Below are 23,870 nucleotides of genomic sequence, written 5' to 3' on the forward strand. Positions count from 1 at the left end.
CTGTGTGTTCCTGTGTAAACCACATGTCTAGGCTGGGACACAGCATTTAAACCAATGACATCGAGCACACTGACCTGGACATGGCTGGGGGTAGCAGGGTTGTAACTCTCTCAGCTGCTGTTGTGTCTCTGAGCAGTTCCTGCTCCGATAGCCTGTCCCACAGGTCTGGGAACAGGGGCCCCATACTGACCAAACACAGCCGTCACCTGTCAACACACAACACAAAAGATGCAGGGATTTTAAAAGCTGAAAATGGAGGCACTTTTTAAAATCGCTCCCGATCTCTGATCCTCCCTCAGGCTGATGTTTTGTTGTCCCTGCCTCTATCTATCACTGTCCACTGTCTCACTCTGCTTGCCCATCAATCTCTGTCTCTCGCTACTTCACCTTTCTTCTTCTTTCTATCCTTTTCTCTTCTGTTTTTTCTCTTTCTCCCCTCAGTGAGATTGATTTGTTCTCCTGTCCCCACAATCTTCATCTTAGCCTCCCACGTCTAACATCCATAATCTCCCTCTCTCCATCATTCTCGCATGTCCCTGTCCCCCATATCTCCCCAGGCAGCTCCATGCATGTCCCTGTCTCCCATATCTCCCCAGGCAGCTCCATGCATGTCCCTGTCTCCCATATCTCCCCAGGCAGCTCCATGCATGTCCCTGTCCCCCATATCTCCCCAGACAGCTCCATGCATGTCCCTGTCCCCCATATCTCCCCAGACAGCTCCATGCATGTCCCTGTCTCCCATATCTCCCCAGGCAGCTCCATGCATGTCCCTGTCTCCCATATCTCCCCAGGCAGCTCCATGCATGTCCCTGTCCCCCATATCTCCCCAGACAGCTCCATGCATGTCCCTGTCCCCCATATCTCCCCAGACAGCTCCATGCATGTCCCTGTCCCCCATATCTCCCCAGACAGCTCCATGCATGTCGATGTCCCCCATATCTCCCCAGGCAGCTCCATGCATGTCCCTGTCCCCCATATCTCCCCGGGCAGCTCCATCCTTCCTTACCTGCGCAGGGTGGGATGCTGCAGTTCTGGGTTTGAATACTGATGCCCTCACACACCGAGCCATTGTTCCGAGGTGGAGGGTTGATACAGGCCCTTGTACGTGTCTGTGACCCCTGATCACAGGTAACTGGACAATCTGACCATGGTGACCATGGTGTCCATCCTCCATCCACTAACACAAAAGGACAAGAGGGAAAGAAGAGTGAGATCACGAGAAGTTCAATATTATAATGACCCAGGACACCTTAGGAAGAAGGTTCACTTCAGTTTATTATCATCGTAAAGGTTAAGGCCGCGGCTGATGTATTCAACAATCGGGTCCCAGTCGGCATTCGCGAGAGTGCCAGTTCCGGTTTGGGCCGGTTGAGGGTTAAATTCGGGACGGGAGGATAGAATAGGAGAGTAAACTTTCAGAAAGCATGAAGACTGACTGCAAAAGTTTCGATAGATATGTGAAGGGGCTGGTTTAGCTCACAAGGCTAAATCGCTGGCTTATAAAGCAGACCAAGCAGGCCAGCAGCACGGTTCGATTCCCGTACCAGCCTCCCCGGACAGGCGCCAGAATGTGGCGACTAGGGGCTTTTCACAGTAACTTCATTGAAGGATACTCGTGACAATAAGCGATTTTCATTTCATTTTTTCATTTCATTTTCAAGAGAAAAAAACTGGTGAAGACAAATGTGGATCCCTTACAGTTAGAATCAGCTGAATTCATAATGAGCAACAAAGAGATGGCAGACCAGCTGAACAATTACTTTGGATCTGTCATCACTAAGGAGGACACAAGTAACCTTCCGGAAATACTCAGGGACAGAGGGTCCAGCATGAAGGAGGAACTGAAGGAAATCCTTATTAATCAGGAAATTGTATTGGGAAAACTGATGGGATTAAAACCCAGTAAGTCCCCAGGGCCTGATGCTTTGCTTCCCACAGTACTTAAGGAAGTGGCCCTAGAAATCTCGCATTGGTGATCATTTTCCAGCATTGTACAGACTCTGGAAGAGTTCCAATGGTTTGGAGGGGAGCTAATGTAACCCCACTCACTAAACCCAGTGTTCCCCAGCATTTCTGGTATCTAATTTGTGTCCTCATTTGTGAAGACAGAACTAAAGTATGTGTTTAGTTGCTCAGCCATTTCTTTGTCCCTATTATACATTCCCCTGTTTCTGACTGTAAGGGACCTACATTTGTCTTCACCAATCTTTTTCTCTTCATGCATCTATAGAAACTTTTACAGTCAGTTTTTAAGTTCCCTTCAAACTTCTAGAACATAGAACATAGAACAGTACAGCACAGAACAGGCCCTTCGGCCCTCGATGTTGTGCCGAGCAATGATCACCCTACTTAAACCCACGTAACCCGTATACCCGTAACCCAACAATCCCCCCATTAACCTTACACTACGGGCAATTTAGCATGGCCAATCCACCTAATCCGCACATCTTTGGACTGTGGGAGGAAACCGGAGCACCCGGAGGAAACCCACGCACACACGGGGAGGACGTGCAGACTCCACACAGACAGTGACCCAGCCGGGAATCGAACCTGGGACCCTGGAGCTGTGAAGCATTGATGCTAACCACCATGCTACCGTCCTTTGCTGAATTATAACCTGCTCTCAGTTCTCAGACCTGTTGTTGTTCTTGGCCAATCTGTCTGCTTCTTCCTTTGATCAAATACTATCCCTAATTTCCCTTGTAAGCCATAAATTGACCACCTTTACCATTTTATTTTGCGCAGACAGGAATAAACAGTTGCTGCAGTTCCACCGTGCGCTCCTTGAATGTTTGCTATTGCCTATCCACTGTCATCCCTTTCAGTGACAAACCCCAATCGATCATAGCCAACTCATCCAGCCAAATACAGTGTTTAACTGCACTTCTGACTTTTGTCTGTAGATGGTGGACAGACTTTGGGGAGTCAGGAGGTGAGTTCTTGTTCTCAGAATTCACAACCTCTGACCTGTTCTTATCTCCACAGTTTATATATGGCTGGGTCCAGTTAAGTTTCTGCTCAATGGTAATCCCCAGGATGTTGATAGTTGTAGAGTCAGTGATGGGAATTCCATTGAATGTCAAGGGGAGAGGTTGGATTCTGTCTTGACCTGTGAATAAACTGCTACAAGTAAAATCGCAACAAGGGTGAGAAGATCAATTGGCCTTCATAAGGGCTTCAATAGATCCCAAGGTGGACTGGCCATCCATACCCTCCACAACCCTCCATAAAATGGGAGGCACTCTGGAATCGATGGGTGCGAATGTGGCGGTCAGGTCACATGCTCCATTTCCTTATTGTTGGGGAATGTAAAATCAAGCCCTGTTTCTGCTTCTATTACGCTGGGGTCCATCCCCTGTCACCCCTCCTCACCCACACGAGTGACCCTCCCCCTGAGGACATTGGTCCCAATTTGGGGTGGCTCCTCCCCATCCACATTCGTGACCCTCCCCATGAGGACATTGGTCTCAATGCTGTTGAGATATAATTCTTCCTCTTTGAGCTCTCTGCCCCGGAACTGGCCCCAACGTTCCAAGAATCTGAAGTGCTCTCTCCTGCATCTTGCTTCAAGTCACACATTGACCCTCTCCTTCCTATTTCCAGTCTCGTTAACGAGTGTTACTGGCAGCAATCCAGAGATCATCACTTTTTAAACTTCCTCTCCATCTCCTGGAACTCTGACCGAAGGACCTCACTACCCGTATTCTCTATGTGGTTGGTACCAACGTAAACCACATCTTCTGGCTCACTCACTTTCCCCTTTAGAATATTGCACACCATCTCCATGATGTTGTTAACCCGGCACCAGGGTGGTAACACACCATTCGGGATTCACATTGACAGAAATGCTCGTCTGTCCCCTGACTATGGATTTTCTATAATGACGGAATTTCTATTCGCTGCTGCTCCCTTCAAGATCGTCTCTTTCCCATTGGTCCAGACTGCAGTCCTTCAGAGTATTGTCCTCCCAGCCGTCTCCAACACTCAGTCTTGGTTTGAAAATGACACACACTCAGAAGACTCCTGTACTTACTGCCTCTCTCTGACCTTCCAAGTGACCATTTCCCTGCTTTCCCCACTGCCTGTGGGGTTACTGCCTCTGGGACTGTACAAACATCCCTGATGCTCCGCAGTGACTCCAGCTGCCCTTGGAAATCCTGACCCACAGCTTCTGGAGACACTTCTCAACCTGTGCCTATTGCAGAATAACCTTTCAGTCTCACCTTTGCAGTCCAGGGGTTGACAATAGATTCCCTCAGGGGTGCACAAGCTGCAAAAAAAAAAAAAAACACCATAAGGACAGAGAATCTGCTCTAAAATGACCCATTGGGTCAAAGCTGCTCTCTGTCTACAAAAGCAAAATCCTGCAGATGCTGGAAATCGGAGATAAAAATAAAAAGTCCTGTAAATACTCAGCATCGTCTGGCAGATCCAATGGAGAGAAATAGGGTTAACATTTCAGGCTGATGGAAAGATTCACTTTTTAAAACCTTTACATAAGAACATAAGAACATAAGAACATAAGAACTAGGAGCAGGAGTAGGCCATCTGGCCCCTCGAGCCTGCTCCGCCATTCAATTAGATCATGGCTGATCTTTTGTGGACTCAGCTCCACTTTCCGGCCCAAACACCATAACCCTTAATCCCTTTATTCTTCAAAAAACTATCTATCTTTACCTTAAAAACATGTAATGAAGGAGCCTCAACTGCTTCACTGGGCAAGGAATTCCATAGATTCACAACCCTTTGGGTGAAGAAGTTCCTCCTAAACTCAGTCCTAAATCTACTTCCCCTTATTTTGAGGCTATGCCCCCTAGTTCTGCTGTCACCCGCCAGTGGAAACAACCTGCCCGCATCTATCCTATCTATTCCCTTCATAATTTTAAATGTTTCTATAAGATCCCCCCTCATCCTTCTAAATTCCAACGAGTACAGTCCCAGACTACTCAACCTCTCCTCATAATCCAACCCCTTCAGCTCTGGGATTAACCTAGTGAATCTCCTCTGCACACCCTCCAGTGCCAGTACGTCCTTTCTCAAGTAAGGAGACCAAAACTGAACACAATACTCCAGGTGTGGCCGCACTAACACCTTATACAATTGCAACATAACCTCCCTAGTCTTAAACTCCATCCCTCTAGCAATGAAGGACAAAATTCCATTTGCCTTCTTAATCACCTGTTGCACTTACTGCAGCAAATTAACCAAAACCAACATGATTCAAACATTAACAGTTGAAAGATATTTCAAATCAAAATAGCAAAATACAACAAAGTGACAGCTGACAGAATTACAGGCACTGGAATTACTTCCTGTACCAATGGGGCACCATCTCAGCCTTTCCAACTCGGCAATGGATTTTCTTCTCAAGGCGCTTTCCATTCGAAGTTCCCAGATAGAGTTGACCTTCAAACATCATATTCCTCAAGAACCTGTTTACCGAGGTACACCACTGGCTTTACGGTGTTGAAACCCCACAGAGTCCTTTACCCAACCCCTCGAAATGGTCTCATTGCCTCTGACAATACTGAAATATCAGTAGTTTTATCCAATCCCTGCACTCCCTGTGTTCTTTATAATTGTGTTACAAACACAATTTATTATATAAATCTTATCTGTGGTGCCCGAAACTACAGGATCTATTCTATACGTTGATATCTGTGTTTCTGGGTTCTGACACCAGTTGTGATTAGATCTTCAATTATCTCTATATTTACACATTCTTTTTAACTTCCATTTTTACATGAGCATTCCTCAAACGTTGAATGACCTCACACTCTGGAAAACTAATTCTCTTCCTCTCCGGAATGATCCTAGTTTTACTTTGGCCTTTAAGGGACATTCCCAAAAGAAAGAACAGAATTTTCACCAAAGTTCAAGGGCCATCAGAAAGGGAAGATCCAGCCTCCAGCTGGGCAGAGATGAAACTGGGTAAGTAGAGACCAGAATGAGAGTGTCACGAGTATCTGAAAAGGTTGAATAGCTGGAGCGGATCAGAGAGGTGACAGCTACTATTGAAAGGTCATCGGGAGGTCAGCAGGAATGTGGAGTTGAGGTTAGAATCAAAACAGCCACAATCTGGGTGGAAGGGCCGAGTGGCCTCATCCTGATTATTATGTTTGGTTATATACGTATATATATGTATGTATGTGTATATATTTCCATGTGTGTATACAGATATACGTATAGCTGTGTATATGTATGTGTACATGTGGGAGGAAACCGGAGCACCCGGAGGAAACCCACGCACACACGGGGAGAACGTGCAGACTCCGCAGACAGTGACCCAGCGGGAACTCGAACCTGGGACCCTGGAGCTGTGAAGCAACAGTGTTAACCACTGTGCTACCATGCTGCACATATGTATATACATGTGTGTATATGTAAGTGATCTTCACTCTCAGTGCTCCATGGCTGAGGGCATTGAGACCATGGCTTCGACAAGGGCATGGTGATGCTGGCAGGACTCTCAGAGGGGGGAGGGGGAGCTAGGGTCGTGGGAAAGAGTGAAAGGCTAGCAGGAAAGAAGAGAGAAGGACTGAGGGACAGGGATGGAGTGAGTGAAGGACTGAGGGACAGGGAAGGAGTGAGTGAAGGACTGAGGGACAGGGTAGGAGTGAGTGAAGGACTGAGGGACAGGGATGGAGTGACTGAAGGACTGAGGGACTGGGAAGGAGCGAATGGTTATTGGGAAGGGACTTTCGTTTTCAAGTGAGGGAGAGGGGGTGGGGGGAATGGGGAGATGTCACAGGGCCGCAGAGCCGCCGATGACTGGGCCTCTTAGTTGGAAAATGGGGAGATGATGAAGTTTTCTACTGTCCTGCCGTGCCAGCCAGGATTCCACGTCCAGATCATTCTTGACACATTCCTCATCCTCGTCAGATGAGCCCTTGAATTTTTCCTGCTCCAGGATTTTGAGTATAAAAACTGACAAGTCACACCTCAGTTGTATAGAACCTTTGTACGGCCGCACATTCTGTTGCGCACAATTCTGGTCGCCACACTACCAGAAGGATGTGGAGGCTTTGGAGAGGGTGCAGAGGAGGTTTACCAGGATGTTGCCGGGTCTGGAGGGTGTTAGCTATGTGGAGAGGCTGAATAGACTCAGACTGTTTTCATTAGAAAGACGGAGGCTGAGGGGTGACCTGATAGAGGCCTACAAGATTATGAGGGGGCATTGATAGAGTGGATGGGCAGGCACTCTTTCCCAGGGTGGAGGGGTCAGACACCAGGGGGCATAGGTTTAAGGTCATGGGGTAAAGTTTAAAGGAGATGTGTAAGGCAGAGTTTTTACACAGAGGGTGGTGAGTGCCTGGAACACGTTGCCAGGGGAGGTTGTGGAAACAGATACATTAACGCCGTTCAAAAAGCATCTTGACAAACACATGGATAGGATGGGTGTAGAGGGATACGGCACAAGGAAGGGCTGAGGGTTTTGGCCAAGGGTGGGATCATGACCGGTACAGGCTTGGAGGACCGAAGGGCCTGTTCCTGTGCTGTATTGTTCTTTGTTCTTTGATGTGCCCCTCTGCTGCGCAATGTTGAGCAGGACTCAGCAGGCCAGCATGATGTTTGACCAGGCAGAATCCTGGGAAATCTCCTCTCTACCCTCTCCAAAGCATCCACATCCTTCCTATAATGAGGCGACCAGAACTAGACACAATATTCCAAGTGTGGTCTAACCAGGGTTTTATACAGCTGCAGCAAAACCTCGCTGCTCTTAAACTCGGGTCGGGCAGATGGACTCGGGCTCGGGTCTGGCAGATGGAATACAATGTTGACAAATGTGAGGTTATCCATTTTGGTAGGAATAACAGCAAACGGGATTATTGTTTAAACGATAAAATATTAAAGCATGCCGCTGTTCAGAGAGACTTGGGTGTGCTAGTGCATGAGTCACAGAAGGTTGGTTTACAAGTGCAACAGGTGATTAAGAAGGCAAATGGAATTTTGTCCTTCATTGCTAGAGGGATGGAGTTTAAGACTAGGGAGGTTATGTTGCAATTGTATAAGGTGCTAGTGCGGCCACACCTGGAGTATTGTGTTCAGTTTTGGTCTCCTTACTTGAGAAAGGACGTACTGGCGCTGGAGGGTGTGCAGAGGAGATTCACTAGGTTAATCCCAGAGCTGAAGGGGTTGGATTATGAGGAGAGGTTGAGTAGGCTGGGACTGTACTCGTTGGAATTTAGAAGGATGAGGGGGGATCTTATAGAAACATTTAAAATTATGAAGGGAATAGATAGGATAGATGCGGGCAGGTTGTTTCCACTGGCGGGTGACAGCAGAACTAGGGGACATAGCCTCAAAATAAGGGGAAGTAGATTTAGGACTGAGTTTAGGAGGAACTTCTTCACCCAAAGGGTTGTGAATCTATGGAATTCCTTGCCCAGTGAAGCAGTTGAGGCTCCTTCATTACATGTTTTTAAGGTAAAGATAGATAGTTTTTTGAAGAATAAAGGGATCAAGGGTTATGGTGTTCGGGCCGGAAAGTGGAGCTGAGTCCACAAAAGATCAGCCATGATCTAATTGAATGGCGGAGCAGGCTCGAGGGGCCAGATGGCCTACTCCTGCTCCTAGTTCTTATGTTCTTATGTTCTTATTAAACTCTATCCCCCTGTTAATGAAAGCCAACATACCATACGCCTTCTTAACAACCCTATCAACCTGGGTGGCAACTTTGAGGGATCTATGCACGTGGACCCCAAGATCCCTCTGTTCCTCCACACTTCCAAGAATCCTGCCTTTAACCTGTATTCAGCATTCAAATTTGACATTCCAAAATGAATCACTTCACATTTATCAAGGTTGAACTCCATCTGCCATTTCTCAGCCCAGCTCTGCATCCTGTCAATGTCCTGCTGTAACCTGCAACAGCCCTCAATGCTATCTACAACTCCACCAACCTTTGTGTCATCAGCAAACTTACTAACCCACCCTTCCACTTCCTCATCCAAGTCATTATAAAAACCACAAAGAGCAGAGGTCCCAGAACAGATCTTGTGGGACACCACTGGTCACTGACCTCCAGGCGGAATACTTTCTATCCACTACCACTCGCTGTCTTCTTTCGGTCAGCCAATTCTGTATCCAGACAGCCAAATTTCCCTGTATCCAATGCCCCCTAACTTTCTGAATGAGCCTACTATGGGGAACCTTATCAAATGCCTTCCTGAAATCCATATACACCACATCCACTGCCTGACCTTCATTAACGTGTCTCGTCACATCCTCAAAGTATTCAATGAGGCTTGTGAGGCATGACCTGCCCCTCACAAAGCCATGCTGACTATCTTTAATCAAACTATGTTTTTCTAAATAATCATAAATCCTATTTCTCAGAATCTTTTCCAATATTTTGCTCACCACAGACGTAAGACTGATGGGTTAGGCCCCATTTAGAATACTGTGAGCAATTTTGGGCCCCATACCTCAGGAAGGACATACTGGCACTGGAGCGGGTCCAGCAGAGATTCACACGGATGATCCCAGGAATGGTAGGCCTAACATACGATGAACGTCTGAGGATCGTGGGATTATATTCATTGGAGTTTAGGAGGTTGAGGGGAGATCTAATAGAAACGTACAAGATAATGAATGGCTTGGATAGGATGGACGTAGGGAAGTTGTTTCCATTAGCAGGGGAGACTAGGACGCGGGGGCACAGCCTTAGAATAAAAGGGAGTCACTTAGAACAGAGATGAGGAGAAATTTCTTCAGCCAGAGAGTGGTAGGTCTGTGGAATTCTTTGCCACAGAGTGCGGTGGAGGCCGGGACATTGAGTGTCTTTAAGACAGAAATTGATAAATTCTTGATTTCTCGAGGAATTAAGGGCTATGGGGAGAGAGCGGGTAAATGGAGTTGAAATTAACCATGATCGCTGGCTTTGAAAGCAGACCAAGCAGGCCAGCAGCACGGTTCTATTCCCGTACCAGCCTCCCCGAACAGGCGCCGGAATGTGGCGACTAGGGGCTTTTCACAGTAACTTAATTGAAGCCTACTCGTGACAATAAGCAATTTTCATTTGATTTCATTTCATGAGCAACACGATCCCTCTCTCGAGTGAATACTGAAGCAAAGTATTCATTTAGGGCCACCGCCATTTCCTCAGACTCTCGGCACAAGTCCCCTAAACTATCCCGGATTGGTCCTACTCTCACTCTGATCATCCTCTTATTTCTCACATAAGTGTAGAACACCTTGGGGTTTTCCCTAATCCTTCCTGCCAGGGCTTTTTCATGCCCCCTTCTAGCTCCCCTCAGTCCATTTTTGAGTTCCTTCCTGGCTACCTTGTAACCCTCTCGAGCTGAGTCAGATCATTGCTTCCTCGACCTTACGTAAGCTTCCTTCTTCCTCTTGACTAGAAGCTCCACTTCTCCTGTCATCTAAGATGTGGAGATGCCGGCGTTGGACTGGGGTGAGCACAGTAAGAAGTCTGACAACACCAGGTTAAAGTCCAACAGGTTTGTTTCAAATAGGAGATTTCGGAGCGCAGCTCCTTCACCTCCATTCACCCGAGGAAGGAGGTGTCATAATATACATATGAAATGAAATGAAAATCGCTTATTGTCACGAGTAGGCTTCAATGAAGTTACTGTGAAAAGCCCCTAGTCACCACATTCCGGCGCCTGTTCGTGGGAGGCTGGTACGGGAATTGAACCGTGCTGCTGGCCTGCCTTGGTCTGCTTTAAAAGCCAGCGATTTAGCCCAGTGTGCTAAACCAGTGTGCTAAATAAGTATATAATGATGCAGAGACACACACTGACTGACACACTGCAAGACCAATCAACACACACAACTCAGCAGCCAATCACCAGCTAGGGCACGGTCACTATAAAGCCAGAGGGCACTAGTTTTCCCGCTCATTCGGGATGCAGCCTCTGAGACAGACAGAGCCCGCAGTCAGTAGCACAAACATCCACCATGTGCTGGCAGTATAGGCTGGTCAGGTTAGGTCTTCAGTCAATCTAACATAGTGTCGACCCACAGGGCAAGTATGTTTAACAGCTCTTAGTTAAATAAAATAGAGTTGTACTATTACAAGTGTGGTAGCCTGTCTATGTTACTGCCAATGTAAACTCAGTCTCCACAGACCCAGAGTACCCAACACATCAGGAACAGTGCTCCGAAAGCTAGAATTTGAAACAAACATGTTGGACTTTAACCTGGTGTTGTAAGAATTCTTACTGCTTGTCATCTAAGGCTCCTTCACCTTACCATTCCTTCCTGTCTCAGTGGGACAAAACTATCCAGCACTCGCAGCAAGTGCTCCTGAAACAACCCCCACATTACTGTTGTGCATTTCCCCCAAGAACAACTGTTCCCACTTTCTGCTCCTCAGCTCCTGTCTAATAGTAGCATAATTTCCCCTCCCCCAATTAAATACCTTCCCATGCTATCTGTTCCTACACCTCTCCATGACTATGGTAAAGGTCAAAGAGTTATGGTCACTGTCACTGAAATGCTCTCCCACCGAGACATCTGACACCTGACCTGGTTTGTTGCCGAGCACCAAGTCCAATATGGCCTCCCCCCTAGTCGGCCTGTATACGTATTGAGTCAGGAATCCTTCCTGTACACACCTGACAAAATCTGCTCCATCCAAACCATTTGTACTAAGGAGGTTCCAGTCAATATTAGGGAAATTGAAGTCACCCATGACGTCAACTCTGTTACTTCTGCACCTTTCCAAGTTCTGCCACCCAATCTGTTCCTCGATTTCTCTCCTGCTATGGGGGGGGGGTCGAGTGAAAAATGGGTATACTCGTTTTGAAGGGGAACGGCCACGAGAGATCCCTACACTGTCTGCCTTTTCCTTCCCCTGGCTGTAACCCAGTTACTCTTGTCCTGTACCTTGGGTGTGGCTACCTCCCTGTAACTCCTCTCTATCACCCCCTCTGCCTCCCGGATGATCCAAAGTTCATCCAGCTCCATCCTCAGTTCCCTAACGCGGTCTCTGAGGAGCTGGAGTTGGGTGCACTTCCCTTAGGTGTAGTAAGTGGGGACACAAGTTTTTCTGCAATAACTCGATGTCTCAAATGTCTTCTGGAAATTCAAGTACTACATCTACAGGTTCCCCTTTATCCGCAGCACTGATGACTCCTTTAAAGAACTTCAGTAAATTGGTGAAAGATGATTTTCCTTTCACAAAAGAATACTGACACTTCCTGACTACTTTCAGTTTCCAGCTATAATTTCCTTTTGATCAATTCTGACACCTTCCGCAAGACTGACATTAAGATAACTGACCTATAATTTCCCGTTTTCTGCCTCTCACAGGATGAGGAGTTATATTTGCTACTTTCCGTCTCTTGGAACCTTTAAAGAACTGAACAAATTTTGGAAAAGTAGCACCAACCCTTCACTATTTAATGAAAGGATCTCATTCATACGTGCAGTGCGGTCAGCCTAAGTTGAAGGTGGTTTGTGGAGAGGCTGTTGGCAAGTGACAGTTAAACCTGAAACACTTCGTGAGTGTTTCCCACCCTACCTCCTCCTCTAACCAACCCCCCCACCCCACGGTGGTTGGGAAGCGGGAGCAGGGGCCTGTCGTGAAGGTGAGTGAGTGCCTTTAAATTTGCTTACCTTTGAGCGGGAGCAGGGTTTGAGGTAATATCAGGTAAGCTCTTCCTTTCTTTTTCTTTTTCTTGTTATTTTTTAAATCTAGAGGTGATGTCAGGGAAGGCAGTACAATGCTCCTCCTGCAGAATGTTTGAGGTGAGGGACGCCGTCAGTGTCCCTGCTGATTTCATCTGTGGGAAGTGCACCCAACTCCAGCTCCTCAAAAACCGTGTTAGGGACCTGGAGCTTGAGCTGGATGAACTTCGGATCATTCGGGAGGCAGAGGGGGTCATAGATAGGAGCTTCAGGGAAATAGTTACACCAGAGACTGGAGATAGATGGGTAACTGTAAGAGGGACTGGGAAGAAGCAGTCAGTGCAGGGACCCCCTGCGGTCGTTCCCCTGAGTAACAAGTATACCGTTTTGGATACTTGTGGGGGGGACGACTTACCAGGGGTAAGCCATGGGGTACGGGCCTCTGGCACGGAGTCTGTCCCTGTTGCTCAGAAGGGAAGGGGGGAAAGGAGTAGAACATTAGTAATTGGGGACTCAATAGTCAGGGGCACAGATAGGAGATTTTGTGGGAGCGAGAGAGACTCACGTTTGGTATGTTGCCTCCCAGGTGCAAGGGTACGTGATGTCTCGGATCGTGTTTTCCGGGTCCTTAAGGGGGAGGGGGAGCAGCCCCAAGTCGTAGTCCACATTGGCACTAACGACATAGGTAGGAAAGGGGACAAGGATGTCAGGCAGGCCTTTAGGGAGCTAGGATGGAAGCTCAGAGCGAGAACAAACAGAGTTGTTATCTCTGGGTTGTTGCCCGTGCCACGTGATAGTGAGATGAGGAATAGGGAGAGAGAGCAATTAAACACGTGGCTACAGGGATGGTGCAGGCGGGAGGGATTCAGATTTCTGGATAACTGGGGCTCTTTCTGGGGAAGGTGGGACCTCTATAGACAGGATGGTCTACATCTGAACCTGAGGGGCACCAATATCCTGGGGGGGAGATTTGTTAGTGCTCTTTGGGGGGGTTTAAACTAATTCAGCAGGGGCATGGGAACCTGGATTGTAGTTTTAGGGTACGGGAGATTGAGAGTATAGAGGTCAGGAGCACAGATTTGACTTCGCAGGAGGGTGCCAGTGTTCAGGTAGGTGGTTTGAAGTGTGTCTACTTCAATGCCAGGAGTATACGAAATAAGGTAGGGGAACTGGCAGCATGGGTTGGTACCTGGGACTTCGATGTTGTGGCCATTTCAGAGACATGGATAGAGCAGGGACAGGAATGGTTGTTGCAGGTTCCGGGGTTTAGGTGTTTTAGTAAGTTCAGAGAAGGGGGCAAAAGAGGGGGAGGTGTGGCGCTGCTAGTCAAGGACAGTATTACGGTGGCGGAAAGGATGCTAGATGGGGACTCTTCTTCTGAGGTAGTATGGGCTGAGGTTAGAAACAGGAAAGGAGAGGTCACCCTGTTGGGAGTTTTCTATAGGCCACCTAATAGTTCTAGGGATGTAGAGGAAAGGATGGCGAAGATGATTCTGGAAAAGAGCGAAAGTAACAGGGTAGTTGTTATGGGAGACTTTAACTTTCCAAATATTGACTGGAAAAGATATAGTTCGAGTACATTAGATGGGTCATTCTTTGTACAATGTGTGCAGGAGGGTTTCCTGACACAATATGTTGACAGGCCAACAAGAGGCGAGGCCACATTGGATTTGGTTTTGGGTAATGAACCAGGCCAGGTGTTAGATCTGGAGGTAGGTGAGCACTTTGGAAACAGTGACCACAATTCGGTGACCTTTACGTTAGTGATGGAAAGGGATAAGTATACCCCGCAGGGCAAGAGTTATAGCTGGGGGAAGGGCAATTATGATGCCATTAGACATGACTTAGGATGTGTTGGTTGGAGAAGTAGGCTGCAAGGGTTGGGCACACTGGATATGTGGAGTTTGTTCAAGGAACAGCTATTGCATGTTCTTGATAAGTACGTACCAGTCAGGCAGGGAGGAAGGGGTCGAGCGAGGGAACCGTGGTTTACCAAAGAAGTGGAATCTCTTGTTAAGAGGAAGAAGGAGGCCTATGTAAAGATGAGGCGTGAAGTTTCAGTTGGGGCGCTTGATATTTACAAGGAAGCGAGGAAGGATCTAAAGAGAGCTGAGACGAGCAAGGAGGGGACATGAGAAGTCTTTGGCAGGTAGGATCAAGGAAAACCCAAAAGCTTTCTATAGGTATGTCAGGAATAAAAGAATGACTAGGGTAAGAGTAGGGCCAGTCAAGGACAGTGGTGGGAAGTTGTGTGTGGAGGCTGAGGAGATAAGCGAGATACTAAATGAATACTTTTCGTTAGTATTCACTCAAGAAAAAGATAATATTGTGGAGGAGAATGCTGAGACCCAGGCTAATAGAATAGATGGCATTGAGGTGCGTAGGGAAGAAGTGTTGGCAATTCTGGACAAGGTGAAAATAGATAAGTCCCCGGGGCCGGATGGGATTTATCCTAGGATTCTCTGGGAAGCCAGGGAAGAGATTGCTGAGCCTTTGGCTTTGATTTTTAGGTCATCATTGGCTACAGGAATAGTGCCAGAGGACTGGAGGATAGCAAATGTGGTCCCTTTGTTCAAGAAGGGGAGTAGAGATAACCCCGGTAACTATAGGCCGGTGAGCCTAACGTCTGTGGTGGGTAAAGTCTTGGAGAGGATTATAAAAGATACGATTTATAACCATCTAGATAGGAATAATATGATTAGGGACAGTCAGCATGGTTTTGTGAAGGGTAGGTCATGCCTCACAAACCTTATCGAGTTCTTTGAGAAGGTGACTGAACAGGTAGACGAGGGTAGAGCAGTTGATGTGGTGTATATGGATTTCAGTAAAGCGTTTGATAAGGTTCCCCACGGTCGTCTATTGCAGAAAATACGGAGGCTGGGGATTGAGGGTGATTTAGAGATGTGGATCAGAAATTGGCTAGTTGAAAGAAGACAGAGAGTGGTAGTTGATGGGAAATGTTCAGAATGGAGTTCAGTTACGAGTGGCGTACCACAAGGATCTGTTCTGGGGCCGTTGCTGTTTGTCATTTTTATAAATGACCTAGAGGAGGGCGCAGAAGGATGGGTGAGTAAATTTGCAGACGACACTAAAGTCGGTGGAGTTGTAGACAGTGCGGAAGGATGTTGCAGGTTACAGAGGGACATAGATAGGCTGCAGAGCTGGGCTGAGAGGTGGCAAATGGAGTTTAATGTGGAGAAGTGTGAGGTGATTCACTTTGGAAAGAATAACAGAAATGCGGAATATTTGGCTAATGGTAAAATTCTTGGTAGTGTGGATGAGCAGAGGGATCTCGGTGTCCATGTACATAGATCCCTGAAAGTTGCCACCCAGGTTGATAGGGTTGTGAAGAAGGCCTATGGTGTGTTGGCCTTTATTGGTAGAGGGATTGAGTTCCGGAGCCATGAGGTCATGTTGCAGTTGTACAAAACTCTAGTACGGCCGCATTTGGAGTATTGCGTACAGTTCTGGTCGCCTCATTATAGGAAGGACGTGGAAGCTTTGGAACGGGTGCAGAGGAGATTTACCAGGATGTTGCCTGGTATGGAGGGAAAATCTTATGAGGAAAGGCTGATGGACTTGAGGTTGTTTTCGTTAGAGAGAAGAAGGTTAAGAGGTGACTTAATAAAGGCATACAAAATGATCAGAGGGTTAGATAGGGTGGACAGCGAGAGCCTTCTCCCGCGGATGGAGGTGGCTAGCACGAGGGGACATAGCCTTAAATTGAGGGGTAATAGATATAGGACAGAGGTCAGAGGTGGGTTTTTTACGCAAAGAGTGGTGAGGCCGTGGAATGCCCTACCTGCAACAGTAGTGAACATGCCAACATTGAGGGCATTTAAAAGTTTATTGGATAAGCATATGGATGATAAGGGCATAGTGTAGGTTAGATGGCCTTTAGATTTTTTCCATGTCGGTGCAACATCGAGGGCCGAAGGGCCTGTACTGCGCTGTATCGTTCTATGTTCTATGTTCTAAATCTAAAGTGCTGGATCCTCCAGTCCTGCGGCTTTGTCCGCAGTATCCGTCTGGTCTTCCGACCAGAAGGTTGGCGTTGTCCCCGCACCGATCTTCCGCCCGGTGGGAGGCTAGAACCACATAAAGGTTACCTGCCGATAAGACTGCAGAATGGCCGGATCCGTGGCCACGCATGTGCACAACGGCAGCCTGCGGGGGCCGCGTCGTGCAACATAGCGCCGGCTGCGTGCGAACCTGGCCTGCCAGAAACTGCTCCCCTGTAACCCCCCTCACCACCCCAGGACCACCCCCACCAGACCCCCAGACCCCGCCAAAGCCCCCCCCCCCCCCGACTGTGGCAGCACTAGGCACAGACCGCAGCCGGCACGCGAGGCCCCCAAACGTTGTGGCACACGTGTCGCACGCCGTTTAGGACTCGGCCCGTTGGAGGCAGAGCATCAGGGGAGGGCCTCGGGTGATGTCCTGAGGGAGTCCAAACCGTGTGCGGCGTACTCCCCGAGTATGCCGTTCTTGAGGGGGAGGAGCATCACAAAAACGGCGCCGCCCCCGATTGCTAAACGCGATTTCAGCGTCGCCGATCGGAGAATCCCTTGGATGGATGGTCATTATCTTGTTGGGATAATGGTGTTGAAGGCGGAGCTGTAGTCTATGAACAGCAGTCTGGTGTAGGTGTCCTTGTTGTCTGTAAAGCCAGGGAGATAGCGTCTGCTGTGGACAGGCTGCGGTGATAGGCAAACTGCAGTGGATCGAGACCGTCTGGGGGGCTGGCAGTGATCCGTCTCATGACTAGCTGCTCGAAGCATTTCATGATAACAAACGTCAGGGCCACCGTGTTAGGGACCTGGAGCTTGAGCTGGATGAACTTCGGATCATTCGGGAGGCAGAGGGGGTCTTAGATAGGAGCTTCAGGGAAATAGTTACACCAAAGACTGGAGATAGATGGGTAACTGTAAGAGGGACTGGGAAGAAGCAGTCAGTGCAGGGACCCCCTGCGGTCGTTCCCCTGAGTAACAAGTATACCGTTTTGGATACTTGTGGGGGGGGGGACTTACCAGGGGTAAGCCATGGGGTACGGGCCTCTAGCACGGAGTCTGTCCCTGTTGCTCAGAAGGGAAGGGGGGAAAGGAGTAGAACATTAGTAATTGGGGACTCAATAGTCAGGGGCACAGATAGGAGATTTTGTGGGAGCGAGAGAGACTCACGTTTGGTATGTTGCCTCCCAGGTGCAAGGGTACGTGATGTCTCGGATCGTGTTTTCCGGGTCCTTAAGGGGGAGGGGGAGCAGCCCCAAGTCGTAGTCCACATTGGCACTAACGACATAGGTAGGAAAGGGGACAAGGATGTCAGGCAGGCCTTTAGGGAGCTAGGATGGAAGCTCAGAGCGAGAACAAACAGAGTTGTTATCTCTGGGTTGTTGCCCGTGCCACGTGATAGTGAGATGAGGAATAGGGAGAGAGAGCAATTAAACACGTGGCTACAGGGATGGTGCAGGCGGGAGGGATTCAGATTTCTGGATAACTGGGGCTCTTTCTGGGGAAGGTGGGACCTCTATAGACAGGATGGTCTACATCTGAACCTGAGGGGCACCAATATCCTGGGGGGGAGATTTGTTAGTGCTCTTTGGGGGGGTTTAAACTAATTCAGCAGGGGCATGGGAACCTGGATTGTAGTTTTAGGGTACGGGAGATTGAGAGTATAGAGGTCAGGAGCACAGATTTGACTTCGCAGGAGGGTGCCAGTGTTCAGGTAGGTGGTTTGAAGTGTGTCTACTTCAATGCCAGGAGTATACGAAATAAGGTAGGGGAACTGGCAGCATGGGTTGGTACCTGGGACTTCGATGTTGTGGCCATTTCAGAGACATGGATAGAGCAGGGACAGGAATGGTTGTTGCAGGTTCCGGGGTTTAGGTGTTTTAGTAAGTTCAGAGAAGGGGGCAAAAGAGGGGGAGGTGTGGCGCTGCTAGTCAAGGACAGTATTACGGTGGCGGAAAGGATGCTAGATGGGGACTCTTCTTCTGAGGTAGTATGGGCTGAGGTTAGAAACAGGAAAGGAGAGGTCACCCTGTTGGGAGTTTTCTATAGGCCACCTAATAGTTCTAGGGATGTAGAGGAAAGGATGGCGAAGATGATTCTGGAAAAGAGCGAAAGTAACAGGGTAGTTGTTATGGGAGACTTTAACTTTCCAAATATTGACTGGAAAAGATATAGTTCGAGTACATTAGATGGGTCATTCTTTGTACAATGTGTGCAGGAGGGTTTCCTGACACAATATGTTGACAGGCCAACAAGAGGCGAGGCCACATTAGATTTGGTTTTGGGTAATGAACCAGGCCAGGTGTTAGATCTGGAGGTAGGTGAGCACTTTGGAAACAGTGACCACAATTCGGTGACCTTTACGTTAGTGATGGAAAGGGATAAGTATACCCCGCAGGGCAAGAGTTATAGCTGGGGTAAGGGCAATTATGATGCCATTAGACATGACTTAGGATGTGTTGGTTGGAGAAGTAGGCTGCAAGGGTTGGGCACACTGGATATGTGGAGCTTGTTCAAGGAACAGCTATTGCATGTTCTTGATAAGTACGTACCAGTCAGGCAGGGAGGAAGGGGTCGAGCGAGGGAACCGTGGTTTACCAAAGAAGTGGAATCTCTTGTTAAGAGGAAGAAGGAGGCCTATGTGAAGATGAGGCGTGAAGTTTCAGTTGGGGCGCTTGATATTTACAAGGAAGCGAGGAAGGATCTAAAGAGAGAGCTGAGACGAGCAAGGAGGGGACATGAGAAGTCTTTGGCAGGTAGGATCAAGGAAAACCCAAAAGCTTTCTATAGGTATGTCAGGAATAAAAGAATGACTAGGGTAAGGGTAGGGCCAGTCAAGGACAGTGGTGGGAAGTTGTGTGTGGAGGCTGAGGAGATAAGCGAGATACTAAATGAATACTTTTCGTCAGTATTCACTCAAGAAAAAGATAATATTGTGGAGGAGAATGCTGAGACCCAGGCTATTAGAATAGATGGCATTGAGGTGCGTAGGGAAGAAGTGTTGGCAATTCTGGACAAGGTGAAAATAGATAAGTCCCCGGGGCCGGATGGGATTTATCCTAGGATTCTCTGGGAAGCCAGGGAAGAGATTGCTGAGCCTTTGGCTTTGATTTTTAGGTCATCATTGGCTACAGGAATAGTGCCAGAGGACTGGAGGATAGCAAATGTGGTCCCTTTGTTCAAGAAGGGGAGTAGAGATAACCCCGGTAACTATAGGCCGGTGAGCCTAACGTCTGTGGTGGGTAAAGTCTTGGAGAGGATTATAAAAGATACGATTTATAATCATCTAGATAGGAATAATATGATTAGGGACAGTCAGCATGGTTTTGTGAAGGGTAGGTCATGCCTCACAAACCTTATCGAGTTCTTTGAGAAGGTGACTGAACAGGTAGACGAGGGTAGAGCAGTTGATGTGGTGTATATGGATTTCAGTAAAGCGTTTGATAAGGTTCCCCACGGTCGTCTATTGCAGAAAATACAGAGGCTGGGGATTGAGGATGATTTAGAGATGTGGATCAGAAATTGGCTAGTTGAAAGAAGACAGAGAGTGGTAGTTGATGGGAAATGTTCAGAATGGAGTTCAGTTACGAGTGGCGTACCACAAGGATCTGTTCTGGGGCCGTTGCTGTTTGTCATTTTTATAAATGACCTAGAGGAGGGCGCAGAAGGATGGGTGAGTAAATTTGCAGACGACACTAAAGTCGGTGGAGTTGTAGACAGTGCGGAAGGATGTTGCAGGTTACAGAGGGACATAGATAAGCTGCAGAGCTGGGCTGAGAGGTGGCAAATGGAGTTTAATGTGGAGAAGTGTGAGGTGATTCACTTTGGAAAGAATAACAGAAATGCGGAATATTTGGCTAATGGTAAAATTCTTGGTAGTGTGAATGAGCAGAGGGATCTCGGTGTCCATGTACATAGATCCCTGAAAGTTGCCACCCAGGTTGATAGGGTTGTGAAGAAGGCCTATGGTGTGTTGGCCTTTATTGGTAGAGGGATTGAGTTCCGGAGCCATGAGGTCATGTTGCAGTTGTACAAAACTCTAGTACGGCCGCATTTGGAGTATTGCGTACAGTTCTGGTCGCCTCATTATAGGAAGGACGTGGAAGCTTTGGAACGGGTGCAGAGGAGATTTACCAGGATGTTGCCTGGTATGGAGGGAAAATCTTATGAGGAAAGGCTGATGGACTTGAGGTTGTTTTCGTTAGAGAGAAGAAGGTTAAGAGGTGACTTAATAGAGGCATACAAAATGATCAGAGGGTTAGATAGGGTGGACAGCGAGAGCCTTCTCCCGCGGATGGAGGTGGCTAGCACGAGGGGACATAGCCTTAAATTGAGGGGTAATAGATATAGGACAGAGGTCAGAGGTGGGTTTTTTACGCAAAGAGTGGTGAGGCCGTGGAATGCCCTACCTGCAACAGTAGTGAACATGCCAACATTGAGGGCATTTAAAAATTTATTGGATAAGCATATGGATGATAAGGGCATAGTGTAGGTTAGATGGCCTTTAGATTTTTTCCATGTCGGTGCAACATCGAGGGCCGAAGGGCCTGTACTGCGCTGTATCGTTCTATGTTCTATGCTAGTCGTTGAGACAGGCTACCTTGTTCTTCTTTGGTACTGGTATTCTGGGGCGGCTTCTTGAAGGAGGTGGGGACCTCAGAGCGGAGGAGTGAGGTGGTGGAGATATCTGCGAATACACTCGCCAGCTGGTGTGCGCAGGCTCGGAGTGCTCGCCCAGGGACTCCATCGGGGCCCATCGCTTTCCGCGGGTTCACTTTCAAGAAGGCAGCTCTTACCTCTGAGGCTGTAATAGTGCATATGGGTGTGTCCAGGGCTGTTGGGGTGGGTGGCACTGATAGATTGGCTGACTGCTCAAAGCGGGCATAGAACTTTTTCAGATCAGTGGGTAGGGATGCTCCAGCACCAGATATTCCATCTGGCCTTGCTTTATAGCCTGTGATCTTGTGAAGGCCCTGCCATTGTCGTCGTGGGTTAGTGTCATTGGCTGGGACTCTGGTTTGATGCGGTATCGTCTTTTTGTGTCCCTGATGGCTTTCTGTACGTCATGCCTGGATTTCTTATATAGGTCAGGGTCGTCAGACTTGAGCGCCTCCATCGGGAACTTCAGCAGGGAGTGAACCCTTTGGCTGAGCCAGGGTTTCCGATTGGGGAACATCCGTATTGTCTCCTTTGGGACACAGTCCTCAACACATTTACTGATGAAGTCTGTGACGGTGGTTGCGTACTCGTCCAGGTTAACTGCCACGGCCTTGAATATGGACCAGTCCACAGACTCCAAGCAGTCATGGAGGATGTCCTCAGATTCCTCGGACCAGCACGGTTCCTACACGGTTTTCTTGTCTGGCTCAGCATGCTTGAGTTGCTGTTTGTAAGCCGGAAGTAGGAATACTGACTTGTGGTCGGATTTGCCAAAGTTTGGTCGGGGAATGGAGCGTTAGGCACCTTTCATGATTCTGTAGCAGTGGTCCAGGGTGTTTGCACCTCTGGTGGGGCAGGAGATATGTTGATGGAGTTTGGGTAGGACCTTCCTGAAGTTGACCTGGTTGAAGTCTCCAGCCACGATTGTCAGGGCTTCGGGGTGATTTGTTTCTTGGTTGTTGATGGTGGAGTGGAGTTTGTCAAGTGCTTTCTTCACTTCCGCCTGGGGTGGGATGTAGACAGCTGTGATGAGTCCAGAGGTGAATTCACGTGGGAGGTAAAGGGGTGACACTTCATGGTTAGGTATTCTAGGTCTGGGAAGCAGTGGCCCATTAGGAACACCACATCCGAGCACCAGGAGGTGTTGTTGAGGAGGCAAACCCTACCGCCCTTCGACTTGCCCGAGACCATCGTGCGATCCATCCAGTGGATCGAGAAGGTTTGATGGCGCAGTCCAGTGTGGCCGGAGTGTGCCATATCTCGGTGAAGCAGGGCACACACGAGCTTCTCACTTCACTCTGGGAGGTAAGTCTAGCGTTGAGGTCACCCAGCTTGTTCTCAATCACATGGACGTTCACCAGGAGTACACTACGGAGAGGAGTCTTGAAGTAATTTAAGTCTCACTTTCAGACCGGCGCGTTTTCCTCATTAACAGACCGCAATCTGTCAGGATAGGTAACGGCACCTTCTCCACAATAGTCCTCAATACCGGAGCCCCGCAAGGATGTGAACATAGAACATAGAACAGTACAGCACAGAACAGGCCTTTCATAAGAACATAAGAACTAGGAGCAGGAGTAGGCCATCTGGCCCCTCGAGCCTGCTCCGCCATTCAATTAGATCATGGCTGATCTTTTGTGGACTCAGCTCCACTTTCCGGCCCGAACACCATAACCCTTAATCCCTTCACTCTTCAAAAAACTATCTATCTTTACCTTAAAAACATGTAATGAAGGAGCCTCAACTGCTTCACTGGGCAAGGAATTCCATAGATTCACAACCCTTTGGGTGAAGAAGTTCCTCCTAAACTCAGTCCTAAATCTACTTCCCCTTATTTTGAGGCTATGTCCCCTAGTTCTGCTGTCACCCGCCAGTGGAAACAACCTGCCCGCATCTATCCTATCTATTCCCTTCATAATTTTAAATGTTTCTATAAGATCCCCCCTCATCCTTCTAAATTCCAATGAGTACAGTCCCAGTCTACCCAACCTCTCCTCATAATCCAATCCCTTCAACTCTGGGATTAACCTAGTGAATCTCCTCTGCACACCCTCCAGCGCCAGTATGTCCTTTCTCAAGTAAGGAGACCAAAACTGAACACAATACTCCAGGTGTGGCCGCACTAACACCTTATACAATTGCAACATAACCTCCCTAGTCTTAAACTCCATCCCTCTAGCAATGAAGGACAAAATTCCATTTGCCTTCTTAATCACCTGTTGCACTTGTAAACCAACCTTCTGTGACTCATGCACTAGCACACCCAAGTCTCTCTGAACAGCGGCATGTTTTAATATTTTATTGTTTAAATAATAATCCCGTTTGCTGTTATTCCTACCAAAATGGATAACCTCACATTTGTCAACATTGTATTCCATCTGCCAGACCCGAGCCCATTCACTTAACCTATCCAAATCCCTCTGCAGACTTCCAGTATCCTCTGCACTTTTCGCTTTACCACTCATCTTAGTGTCATCTGCAAACTTGGACACATTGCCCTTGGTCCCCAACTCCAAATCATCTATGTTTTGTAACATTCGGCCCTCGATGTTGTGCCGAGCATTGTCCGAAACCAAGATCAAGCTATCCCACTCACTGTCATTCTGA

The 23,870-nt window shown here is 48.0% G+C and overlaps 1 protein-coding gene across 1 annotated transcript in view; it reads right to left on the bottom strand.

Annotated features, from left to right (window-relative positions):
* Nucleotides 1–23,870, bottom strand: part of scospondin (subcommissural organ spondin) — a 443,172-nt gene that overhangs the window by 149,803 nt on the left and 269,499 nt on the right. Inside the window, exons 32-34 of the mRNA XM_038810430.1 lie at nucleotides 4,224–4,270; nucleotides 1,007–1,177; nucleotides 75–206 (exon numbers count right to left, since the gene is read on the bottom strand). Coding sequence (XP_038666358.1) covers nucleotides 75–206; nucleotides 1,007–1,177; nucleotides 4,224–4,270 — 350 coding nt within the window. The remainder of the gene's footprint in view (nucleotides 1–74; nucleotides 207–1,006; nucleotides 1,178–4,223; nucleotides 4,271–23,870) is intronic.

The sequence above is a fragment of the Scyliorhinus canicula genome, chromosome 10 (assembly GCF_902713615.1).
Source record: "Scyliorhinus canicula chromosome 10, sScyCan1.1, whole genome shotgun sequence".
Lineage (NCBI taxonomy): Eukaryota > Metazoa > Chordata > Chondrichthyes > Carcharhiniformes > Scyliorhinidae > Scyliorhinus > Scyliorhinus canicula.